At 47.3% G+C, this 12,844-nt stretch overlaps 1 protein-coding gene across 1 annotated transcript; it reads left to right on the top strand.

Annotated features, from left to right (window-relative positions):
- The first annotated feature begins 221 nt into the window (after positions 1-221).
- Positions 222-11,471, top strand: HEY2 (hes related family bHLH transcription factor with YRPW motif 2). The gene is made up of 5 exons (XM_068407031.1): positions 222-304; positions 1,492-1,570; positions 1,678-1,761; positions 4,451-4,532; positions 9,477-11,471. The coding sequence occupies exons 1-5, from the start codon at positions 222-224 to the stop codon at positions 10,157-10,159; spliced, it is 1,011 nt and encodes a 336-aa protein (XP_068263132.1). The 3' UTR covers positions 10,160-11,471.
- The last annotated feature ends 1,373 nt before the right edge of the window (positions 11,472-12,844 follow it).

Below are 12,844 nucleotides of genomic sequence, written 5' to 3'. Positions count from 1 at the left end.
GGCCCTCCCTGCCCACCACCCCCGGCGGGGCGGGCCTTGCCGGGGGCGGGCCGTCGGGCTTGAGGCTGTGCCGCGGCGTGGGAAAGCGCTTCAGAGAGGGTTTGCTCTGCTGGCGGTGCGGAGCCGTAGCGTGCCGTGCGGAGCCCCCCCCCCCCCCGCCCCGGATTTATTTATCTCTGCCCCCACCCCGGCTATAAGCTGCGCCGCGTCCTCTGTCCACGATGAAGCGACCTTGCGAGGAAACTACCTCAGACAGTGATGTGGACGAGACTATAGACGTGGGGAGTGAGAACAACTATTCGGGGTAAGTGGGGCACCCCCGGGGCCTCCGTCTCCGCGGGCGGTGGCGGGGACGGGGATGCGCCCTGGGATGGGGCAGAGCGAGGGGGAAACCCGGCCGCCCCGTCGGGGGGAGGAGGGCGGCCCCCCGAGTGCGGAGCGGGGTGCGGTTTTGTCTCCCTCCAGGACAGCCAGCAGCTTGTTGATAGACCCCCAAGAATTTGGCCCGCGGTCTAGCTGCCCGAGCCTCGAAATTATGCCGAGCACTCCAGTAGCTTGTATTGGGAGCCACCGGGCTGCAGTTCGTTAGCTCCGCTTAATTTGCCATTTGCAATCAGATCTTTTCCAAAATAGCCCCTGAGCAGGCCGAGCAACCTAAGGGGATCGGCGCCGGTGGGAAACGAGCTGTGGAGAGTAAGCAGGGACCCGCAGCAGCTGAGCGGTGAGTCGGGGCCGGCCGGCGAGGGCGAGCCGCGGTGCTTGCCGGAGGGGCCCGGCCTGGGAGCCCCGCGGCGCCGGCGCTGGGCTGCAGGGCTGGGCTGCCCAGTTTAGAGGCACGTACACCGGAGCCCCGTCTCGCCCGCACCAGTGCCTAAATGAGTATCGAAAGCTACTGGAATTTTTTGGTTTTGCTCGCTCATAATGAAATAAAAGCCTTTTTTTTTGTGTGTGCTTGTGAGTAGTGTAATTTTAAAAGTGGATTTTGAATTCTGTTCCTGATGTGGGACAACGCAGCAGACCCGAACTGGGCAACTGGCTTTGTATTTGAGCATCTATTGACTCGTGTAGCAATGGGCAGGGATGTCAAAACCCAGCGGGCCCGGCAGAGGTTGTGGCATCGGATACATGTGCTTACCACTGCTGTTAGCATCTAGGGATGGTTCACGTGGTTTTGGACTCTGTTCTTCAGCCTGTATTTGGTAGGCAGGGCTTTATATGCAATGAAAAAGAAATCAGCTGAGCTGGGCAGTGAACAGTCTTCAGAAAGGGACTTTATTTCCAACAGAGTGTTCTGTCAATTCAAAATATATGCTGGAGCAATCAAAAATGAAATATCTCTCTCTCTAAAATTACTGTGCAGTGCAAAGCACGTCTTCTAAGCACTGAAAACGGCATGAGAGGGACTGTGCATACTGAATATGGTGACCTAAGGTGTCTTCAAAGAGCAGTGTCAAGTTGTGCAACACGTGACATACTTTTATTGTTTCACAGGCAAAGTAATAGTTCTGTCATTCGATCAAATTCCCCAACAACAACATCTCAGATTATGGCCAGAAAGAAAAGAAGAGGGGTACGTTGCGTTTAATTCTTTTCCCATGTGACAGTTTGCATGTGTGCTGTGATTTTGCCCTTTGACGTTTTTTATAAACTTAATGTGTTTTGTTTTTTTGGGAATAGATTATAGAAAAAAGGCGCCGTGATCGTATAAATAACAGTTTATCAGAGCTGAGGCGGCTTGTGCCAACTGCTTTTGAAAAACAAGTAAGCCCTTTCTTTTTTTTTAATTCTGTATCTCATCTGGCAATGTTAGTTCTCTTGTAAAACTCATTAAAATAATATTGTATGTGTCCTGATCTGGCACAAAGTAGGCATTTCAATAAAATGCTTTCTTGTGGCAAAACTATTAGAAACATAATTCATTATAAGGCTGAAAAACATTTCCATTCTTTGGCTTGTTTTTCCCTTAAGGGTAACCGTGTTCATGTTGCCTCTGTTCTTTCGATGAATTCCAGTAGTGGTTTTGTTAAAAATGTGCTTTACTCCATATTTAAAAAAAACCGAACCCAAACCCAGCACAACTCCCCCAAACCTGTATGTTGATTAGCCTTCTATCTAATTCTTCAAATATAATCTCCTTCATCCCTACTTTAAGAAACCTTTATTTTTTAATCTATAATTTCAGTTGCAAACTAATCAATCCAGTTGCCTGAAAAGAGAACAGATAGTCTGGGTTATTCACGTTTTAAAATTACTCTTCAGAACCAGGGCATTAGGAGAGGGAACAGGCCCCTGTCATGTGAGCTAGTGAAGTCTGTGATATGTTCAAAGACTTTCAGTGAGATTCAGTGGGGAAGGCTGGAAGCTAACTTTGGTTCAGCTCCTTGGTCATGAAATTACAGACCAAGAATTTAGAATATGACCTGTCTTGTAAAAAAGGGCATTTTGTTTATGCCATTGAAATTAAATTATTTATTTACTTTTCCATATCTTGATTTTTATTTTTTGGGCTTTGATTCAATATTTAGCCTTGTTCCTGTTTTACTGGAGGTATCTGAAGATCTATGGATATGTGCAATTGACACTACATTTCAGTGAAAAGGAACCAACTGAAACTAAAGAACCTGACTTTCTTGTAATAGTAAAATAAAAACCAGAAAGTAAAATTTGAGAGCAGGGTTACAAGGTGCTGAATGTCAGTGGTAACAGCATGGCAAGCACCACACTGTATTAGGCCTGTTACGTCGCTGGTCTGAACAAAAGCTTAAAAGACATTTTAAATATTGTCATCATGGTGAGAGCATCCCATGTGTCACCCGCAATACGCATTTAATAACTAGTAGTCATAACTGTGCCCTTCCATAGGTTCTGGCAGAACGGAGTGATGGAGGTATTTTCAGCTAGATAAACAGGGGCAAGAGACAACAGTTGTTTGTTCCGTTTTATTGTTTACTTCTTGAAAACCACAAACATTATAAAACAAGTCCTACAGAGCCTTTGGAAATTACCCAGCGCCATGCAGTTTTTAGCTATTAGTCACTCCCACTGAGACGGCTTGTACTGTGTCTATGGAAAAGATGAACTCTGAGTGAAGTACAGGATGTAGTCGCATGTAAAATGGGGAATTCTGACCAAAAATTCACACGCGCACCACCGTTTGTACAAGGAAAGCGCCGAAAGCAATAAGTGGATTGAAAAAATTGTGTTGGTGTAAAAATGAGCACGTGCTGTATTTTATTGAGAAAGCCCCACCGTTTTTCTGCAAGAATGCCAAGGACAAAGTCATCAGTCCTTTTCCAGCTCCTTGACATTCAGCTCACTGAGGTTTCCAAGTTGGAGGTTTAGTTTCGCTTCCGCTTCCCTCCCTCCCCACATCACAGCTCTGCTCTCCAGTCCCTCACAGAGATCAGTGCTGGCGAAGCAGGGCTGCGGAGGAGGGTGTAAGCCTTACCTAATCGCACACGTGCGACCTGGGCGAAGCCGGCTGAGGCTGCAGGATGGCCGACGGCAGTGAGGCGGCCCGGATGATAAGTAAGAGAAAAATTTGGCTTGCAAGATGCAGTCCGCTGGTGGCCGAAGTTTGTGCAGCCCTGGTCTTAACTGATGCCAAGGGATGATCTCTTGCACTGGAATAACACTTGCGTGGTAAACTCAGTCATCTGGGTGTGCTCCAGATATTCAAGGGAATGCTACCATGCAAAATAGTTTTATTTATAGCTTAATATTTTAATACTACCTTTCGAGTTGTATTTTATACTTTTCCAGCACCTACTGCAGCTCTGTGAGCCACCATCAGTAACAGAAAAGATTTTTACTGACAGAGAAGCTAAACTTTTTTTTTTTTTTTCACAGCGTTTAGCTTCATGTCCCTGCAAACTAGGCCTCTCGCAGACTTAAAATACAGTGGACTGTGCGGTTGTTTTTTCAGTCGAGAATGAGAATAGAATATTCAGCGGCCAAATGACATGTCGAAAATAATAGGCGATTAAGACAGAGGGATGCTTCGGGGTGTGTGTCCACAGGGACACCTACTGGTAAGAGCAGAAAAAAAAAAGACAAAAAAATCTTGCAGCAGGGTCTTCATCCATCACTACGCAGACGTGCACTGCCAGCTCTCCGTTGGTGTTTGTTGTTAAACAGGAAGTCCAGAAAGTTACCTATTTCTCTCCTTTCATGAAGATGTCATCTCTACGCTATCTTCAAGGCCAGAGCTATGCTGAGCTATAGCCTTGATAAAGAGAAATTGTGCTGCTGCTGCTTGTACCGCTAGAGCGGAGACGGCATTAGTCCTTAGACGAAGTCTGGGAGGCAGATGCTCACGAAAGAATTCAGCCGAGAATGTCCTAATGATAGGGGAAATTGAAACCATAAGGCTGAGCTCAGTGGAAAGTATATCAAATTAAAGTTTGTAGTACTTGTAAGCCTTTATTTATAGGAGTCTCTTATCTCAAAGGGATCTGCCAAATTAGAAAAAGCGGAAATACTGCAAATGACAGTGGATCATCTGAAGATGCTGCAGGCGACGGGAGGTAAAGGTAAGGAGCCGATGGTTTCTTTTCTAGTATTTGGGGAAATGTCAGCAAAAAAAAGTGCTTTGAGGAGCTGTGATAGGCATTTCCAGATTAAAGGAGTGGAAATCAATGCTAATGGCAGGATTGAACTCGTGGGAAAGAACTACTGGGACAAAAGAAGCACTTGACCCTGGGCTTGTGTTTGCTTTCATAACACTGTGGGAGTAAAGGCTTCATTCACAGGCAGCCCAGTCAGAGATTTGTTTGGGGTTTCCAAAGAGCACTGAAATCTGCACAGGGAGACAAAACAAATACACAAACACCAAACATAAACAGGAGGTTTGTGGCAACAATTGTGTAGCACAAAACCGATGCTAAACCTCATTATCCAGCAGCTATACTGAAGGAAGTGGATGGAGAGGAACTTTCATTATTGTTTATGCATCTTCTTTGTTCTGGAAAGACTTTTAAATGCCAGGTTAGACCGTCTAGTTTACCAGAACAAAACCCCGTCTTGCTCTATGCAGCTCCAGGTATCTGATAAAGCAGAGAGGCAGGCAGCTATCAGTGCTCTCTGCACTCGTATTTGTGTGCTGTATTTGTGTCAGAGAACTGGGTAGGTCCCTGTTAGTGGGAGCTGGCGTGACGCAGGGGCTGCACTGCCTGACCCACTAGATCAGCCGGCTGCCGGGAGCCGAGCGTACCTCGCTTGTGCAAGCTGACAGGCCGGAGGCTGGAGGCCAAATGATTTCAGCCACCCACGAGAGGTATTCTGTGTATTCATGATTTTGGAACTATTTGGAGTGAAAAACTTGCTGGCCTCCCGTAAGCATGGTCCCACGTCCCGTGCCATCGACTGTGATTATGGTTCAAATCGTTGTAATGGAAACCAGCCGATTTTTCACTGACCCACTGCCATATAGGTAAAGGCTAGAAAAGAAGCTGCTGCTGCTCTTTCTTTTTTTGATTTAAGTTTTTAGCCCATGATCGAATTACTGCTCCTCTCTGTACCTTGCAGTGATTACAGAACTCAGTTTATAATCAGTGCGTGCTTAACAACAGATAGTTACAGGAAAGCATGTTAAAGGCTGGTATTCTGTTGTTTGTGAAAATTAACACCGAGCTGACATATGTATTTTCTAGGTGTTAAGAGGCTTTTGCTAGGACTCCAGTTAAGCTTAAAACTTATGGGTAACCTGTTCTGTAAGAGGTGCAAGGAATTTTATCGCCCTTCATATCGCCCTTCATATCGCCCTGACACACCTCTTGATTCCTCGGAAAATGTGCAAAATTAAAAAAAGAAGTTAATGTTAATATCTAAAAATGTGCTTTAAAAAGCACAATTTAGTTGGTAAAGCTGTGCTCTTGAAAGTTATGAAATGCCAGAATTGATGATGCTTGTGCAATTTGAATTCAGATCCTCTGTGTGTGCGCCTGATGGTGCCGTCTTTAATTGCATGGTTGTGTGCTCGCTCTCCGCAAGCTCTGTCTCGGTGCACGGGGCGATCGACGCTCAGCTGCTGAGGGAAGCGGTGGTTGTTTCGCTCCATCCTCCCCACGCGACGTGCAGCTCAGCTATCCCAACCTGACCCCTGCTTCACGTTCCTCTGAAAAGCTGCAGCAGCTCCCACCCCTCCAATGTCCGCACCGACAGCAGTAGGGCCAGGAGGTGAACCCGGTTGGAGGCCTAATTTAATAGGAACCCTCCTTCCCCTGCCTCCCTCCCCAAAAAAAGTATGTGGGGGATTATTTTATAACTGGGTCAGGTTGGGTGGCCCAGCTAGTGGGGTGCCTGGGGTGGGAGCTGCCAGGCAAAGGGAGGTGTCGGTAGAGCCCTGGCCTCTGGCTGCAGCCAGACAAGCCGGGTTTTGTTAGCAGTCCCAGGTCCTGCAGTTTCTTCCTTGGTCTGCCATCACCGCTGTGCCTCTCCCTGCCCCAGCTGACACTAGCGTGCCCGTGGCTGTCGGAGGGCGGTGCGGGGAAGGACGAAGCGTCGGAGCGTGGGGTGAGGTGATGCCGGCTTATACTCGTAGCCACGTTCCACACCATGGTCTGTAGTGGGTGGCACAGCAGTATAATACCTGATCGCTTCACAAATACTACGACTTTATCTTCTCCTTCTGACCCAGAGATAAGAGTAATCTCACTCCATGGATTAAGAAACTTTAAGAAAAAGAGGTTTGTGAGTTAGTACCGGGCAAAGTTTAAGCCTGTGTTTCCTGCTTGCTTAATGTTTTACTTTGCAACCTAAGTAACAGCTTTAAATATAATTTCTTAGGCTGTTTTTAAGGCAGATGTTTGTATTATTTGCAAGTGTAGTTATTCCCACTTTGTAACTCATCTTCCAAGCCAGAAACTTTTTTGGATCAGCAAAAAAATTAGTTCCATCATTTTTCCTATGGACAAAAGCTATTATCGCAGCAGGGAGAAATGGGTCCTGATACCCTTGTGCTCTCCTGTGTTGAGGGCTGGGAAGAGCTCGTCCTCTTCCTCCTCACGCAGAAATGGAGGACACCCATGATGCCCAGGGCTAGGAAAGCCAGGGTGGAATTGGCCGCTGCTCAGCGTGCTGAGCCCGAGGTGGGCACGGCAGAAGAAAACCCGACGTGAGTCCCGTTCCTCGTCTGCTCTTCAGAGCTGCCCAGGCAGGCAGGCTGTCGCCTCTGAGGTCCTGCGCGGACTCTGTTTCTGCCGCCCTGATGCAGGTGCCGGCAATGGTCTCCTGTTCACGTTGAGTTATTATTTTGGCCTGGGGCCAGGGCTTTTTGCTGACCGTGCAGGCAAGCACAGAGGAGGAGTAATTTGTCAACAGCGAGTAGCTCGCTGGGACATCGGTGTTGTTTTATTGCAGCTTCACTGCAAATTTAGCTTGGGTGAGTGACGCCTGGGTCAGCAACATGGGTTGATACAGCTCAAATGACTGAGCTGCGTGCAGAGCAGGTGGGTTACCAGGATAGCTGAAGGAAAACCAAGACTTCCCATTTGCTACAAAACACCAGCATGTATGCCTATGGGTGGTGGTGGAGGATGTTCTTGGGTTTTGGAAAGAAACAAGAAACAACATTTTTAAGTCTCTCTCAGAAGAGGGAAGCCAGCAAAGGGGAAACCTGGAAAAGATAACCATCAAAATCAAAACATGGAGCCTGGGAGTTACAGCTCTCATCTCCCCTCTGTTTTCATGTCTCGGCCACCATAGGAGACTGAGAGGGAGCCAGGATCACCAGGGCTTTGGGACGGCTTGTCACAGAGCCAGCAGCTCAGACTCAGGGGAAGCTGGTGACAACCACATCCCCCACATCTCCTCTGGTCTGAAGGGAGGGAGGCTGGGAAGCCCTGGCTTGAGCTGTGCGCTCTCAGGACTCCCAGGCTGGCTGACTCGTGGCCAGAGCCAGGAGGCAGCTTTGGCTGTGCGTCAGCCCCTCTGAAGCCGCCGGAGGTCCTGGAGCCTCCAGCGAAGAGGCAGTCCCCGTGCCAGGCTGGCTGGCACCCGAGCAGGTACCCTGCTAGCTCACCACTGCTGGCCTGCCTGGCGTTTGTTTCTCGGGAGTTCACTCAAACCGTGGCGCTTCGACAGATCGCTTGGTCACAGTGGACCTGTCAGGAAAAAAGCTGCAAGGAGTCAGTGCTTGCTGAGACGCGTCCTCGACCCCTTGTGCTCACCCGTCTGCTGGCTGAGCCAGTGTTTCTCTCAGTTTTTGTACAGCCTCAGATGAGCAAGGCAGCCTGCGTCAAAATCACCGTTGTAATTTGGCAAGAAGGGGTATATAGCAGGAAGGGGATTTGGGGCGACATCTATAATTGTGCCCAAGTTAATTCTATAATGCAGGCGTGCAGTGACAGAAAAGCTCTTTTCTTGCTTGAAAGTTGATAAATTGAAAACAACTATCTAAGGTGCTAGCATTTTTCAGAAGGACCGAGATTATTTCATGCCAGAGAGTGCAAGGCCTAATGCAGGTATTGCTGCCGCATTCCTCCATAATAAGGACACTTGATCTTTATGTACAAACACACATCATAGTCACACATACCTAAAAATTTTCACTGAAAGCAAGAGGAAAAAACACCGTGCCAGCTTGGGAGTGGATAGGATATTATTCCCCCAAGGAAATTACTTTTAAACTAAAATAGGAAAATTCCAAAAACTGGAATAGGTTTTCGTAGTTGATGAGCTGCAACTTAAGCACCAGATTTGATGCTAGGCTCTTTTAGAAAGGGAATGTCTTCATGTGCATTTAATAAGACAGCGTTTTTTTTCAAATGCTTTTTTGTCCCAAGCCTGTGGAACTCTAGCTGCTGTTTGTTGAAATACCTCATGGGCCATATGACTGTCAGTCTTCCATCTCCAAATTAGCAATGGCATTACATAAAACGTTTTCTCAGTAAAGCTTTTTATTGTGTGTGTGCAGTGTCATGACAAGATGGTTTTAGTTTGTAGTTAAATAACACCGTATGTCATATTGTCTTAATGACTCTGTGAAGTAGATGGGACCCCGGCAGCAGTTACAACAACTATCTCACAATGTCGAGAAATAGTTTGAGGGCGTTACTAGGAATGACAGCGTAGGGAAGAAAAGGCAGGGTAGTACATGCAAGCTGTCTGATCTCCAGCCTGTTTCTTTGTGTGGATAAACGTCTGGTTCACACACAGGCGCAGGGTCAATACTGCACTGCAGCAGCTTGCTAAGGAATTTCAGGAGAGGCATCGTATATCTTTTTAAGTAACACGAGTACTTATGGAATTAATTCTTTTCATTTGTATATTGTCTGCAAAAACAACTGCAGCCTATTGCATTACAGGGATGGTCGCACAAATCATTTACAGATCAGAGAACAAACTTTTTGCGTTGCAAATCTTAACCCGTAAGTGGGAGATGTGGCGGCTGAGTGATAACCGGGTTCGCCGCATTACCCGACGTTGGCTGGGAAGCCAGCTCGACACTCAATGCATCTTTTGCCCTCCCCTTGCAGGTTATTTTGATGCTCATTCCCTGGCCATGGATTTCATGAGCATTGGCTTCCGGGAGTGCTTGACAGAAGTCGCGAGGTACCTGACTTCGGTGGAAGGTCTCGACACGTCTGACCCCCTGCGCGTTAGACTCGTGTCTCACCTGAGCACCTGCGCCTCTCAGAGGGAAGCTGCCGCCATGACCTCCTCCATGGCCCACCACCACCACCACCCCTTGCACCCTCACCACTGGGCAGCCGCCTTTCACCACCTCCCGGCTGCTTTGCTGCAGCCAAACGGACTCCACGGCTCCGAGGCCGCCCCGTGCAGACTCTCCTCCGACGTGCCCCCCCACGGCTCTGCCCTGCTCACGGCCACCTTTGCCCATGCCGATGCCGCCCTCAGAGTCCCCTCCGCTGGCAGCATCGCTCCCTGCGTCCCCCCTCTCTCTACCTCCCTCTTGTCCCTCTCGGCCACTGTTCACGCCGCGGCAGCGGCAGCCACGGCCGCAGCCCAGAGCTTCCCCCTCTCCTTCACCGGCGCCTTCCCCATGCTTCCCCCCAGCGCGGCCGCCGCCGCCGTGGCTGCAGCGACAGCCATCACCCCTCCGTTGGCCGTATCGGCCACCACCAGCCCTCAGCAGGCTGGCAATGGGGGTGGCACTAAACCGTACCGACCCTGGGGGACTGAAGTTGGTGCCTTTTAAGTCCACCCTCTCCCTTCCAGGTCCGGCTCCCTCCTCTCACTCAGAATGCACGCGTGTGCTCACACACCCCCCACCACGTGCACACCCATCCATGGGCCTCCGGGACTCAGCGTGTCCTCCCTCCTCAGCCCAGCTGAGGGGCCGCTTTCACCCAAAGGGCCTGAGAGGTGCCAGCAAGCCCACCAAGGAACGGCACAGCTATCCTCATTTCAGGTGTCGGAGAGAACATGGGATGATGCCGTTGTTGTCTTCTTGGTTTGTTTTGCTGGAGGCACCTTGAGGGAGCAGCAATGGCTTTCAGAAACAGTGTGACCATATTGACATGTAGAGGTTTCCTGGGAAATACGTAGAGACTAGAACTAATAATTCTCCAGCTATGCATCCTTGTTTGGCAGAGAGGTGAGGGATTGCACCTACCGTCTCTCCCCAGGCTAAGAAAAAGAGTTTGAGTTTCATAAGTGCCTGACATTGAAAAAATTATAATAAAAAAATTATATGTGTGTGTGTTCTGCTAAAACAAATAACATTGCACAGGTATGGAAATGGTATGGGAGAGAGGGGAAGTCCTTCATTCAACTTCAACACGTGGATATCTTTCCAGGGAAGAATGTGCTCTTGAAGGGGAGAGGTTTCTTTAGCCAAAAGATTGCCGAGGAAAAATGTTCAATTTGACAGGCCTAGTTCTTGCTTCCTTTGTTCACTTTCTTTGTACAGACTTGCCAAATTGTGACATCTAGCATAGCATTGGTAAAAGCAATTATCTTATCAGTGCTGGGATTAATGAACGTCTCAGCACTGCCTGTGAGCCTTGAGGCACCCTTTTTTTATGGCTTAAATATGGTGCTAGCTTTTATCTGCACAAACATTGAATTTGTCATGTACCCAGAAGTACCCACCTATTTAAAGGCTGATTCATGCCAATACAAGAGACTCAGTGTTGCAAGAGTTCAAATTAACTTATTTAGCTGTATTTGGATATTCACTTTTAGCCAAATCTGTGCAAGATCCCTCTTCTTTTCACTATCAACTACAGGGAGAACGATCACTCTGGGTATGAATGAAGTTATGGTAGGGACAATTTTTAAATTGGCTATTAACACGCCAACATTGTAATGTGGGTTTGATTCCAAACCAAAATGAATGTATTAAAGGGTATGTCAGTAAATTATTTTGTCAATACCCAGACAACTAGTGCTGCATAAAATGGTTTGCTTTCATGTTTTATTATGGTGACTTAAAATAACCTAAGTATTTTAATACATTCAGTCAAGAACTAGAGATTTTATGTAAAAAAAATTAAAAATAAAACACAGCATGTATTATTATGCACTTGATTTCTCTGCTGTGTGGAGAAAGCAATAAGCATTGAGAATGTTAAACATTATGCAAAATATTTGTTTTAAAAATACTGTACCTAGTTGGTCTTTTATGCATTACTTTGTTAACTTTTTTTCTATGCAAAAGTCTTTACATATCACTAATTAAACGAAGTCCTTTTTGACTGCGTTTTACGGATGATTTGTTGCAGTTTTTGTTTGCTCTTGATGAATACTCATGGGCTCAATGTTAGTTTCTGCCACTGGTAACAAGCCTGTCGGGTGCTCCGTCCTCTTCTGCTCTCCCTGCTTAGGGGAGGTTGTGGAGTCTCCTTCTCTGGAGATACTAAAAACCTGCCTGGACACGACCCTGTGCAATCTGCTCTAGGTGAACCTGCTTTAGCAGGGGGTTGGACTAGATGGTCTCCAGAGGTCCCTTCCAAACCCAGCCGTTCTGTGATTCTGTCTCATACAGCGTGCCCTGAAATAGGCAGAAAAAAAGCAGTCAGTAAAGCAGCATTGGTTTTCAGGCTTGTATACTGGTTCTGCATTGACGATACGCTTAATGATACAAACCCAGCTGTCCATCCTCGAGAGCCCCCAAAATTGTTGGGATTTCTAGGTTCAGCTTTCCTTCAGATCCTCAGTAAGGGCCTGTGCTTAGAAGGGTAAAATTTTAACCTGATGACATCATTAAATATCTGGAGAGAGGGTATTTTTTACCTCCAGTTCTGGCCTTCCAATTTACCAGTTCTCACTGAGTCACGGGTTTGTTATTGCTTCATCTGAGATCTGCAAAGCCTGTCTGTAGAAGGCATGTAAAGCCCTGTCCATAAGGATGAGCAAAAAGTCTTACATGTCCGAAAGACAGTAAAAGATTATTATGCCCAAATAAGAGCTGACAAGACTGAGGCACAGAAATGGAGTGACCACCCTTCAGCCAGACAGAGACTTCATCTGTCACCAAAATACAGCCTCAGCTGAGTGGCTCGCTCCCCATCATCTCTTTCTCCCAAATGTTAAATGTGTCACCCATCCTCGACTGCATCAGCTGGTTTCCAGCCCCCAGGCAAGGAGGGATTGTGGTTTCCCTGAACAGCATGCTCTCCCATGGAAAAAAAGGACAAAAGAAGGGGAAGGCGGCTCTCTACCCCTGCACTGTAAATCATGCTTGGGGTTTTGTTGTTTGTGGGGGAATTAGACATTTTTTGTTTCAGGACATAAATGCTGCACTGCTGTATTGGCATGCTTAGGAGCACCTGGTTCAGGTACCATTCACTTTCCGTATGAGCAGTTTCAAGAATAAAGATTACATTAGTGAACTGGCAAGTAGATAAAAAGTGGGCTTTATTTAAATGAAAAAGAGCAG

Source organism: Nyctibius grandis, chromosome 1 (genome assembly GCF_013368605.1).
Source record: "Nyctibius grandis isolate bNycGra1 chromosome 1, bNycGra1.pri, whole genome shotgun sequence".
Taxonomy (NCBI): Eukaryota; Metazoa; Chordata; class Aves; order Nyctibiiformes; family Nyctibiidae; genus Nyctibius; species Nyctibius grandis.
Note: the sequence above shows the minus strand (reverse complement) of the source record. Positions and strands in the feature narration are given on the sequence as shown.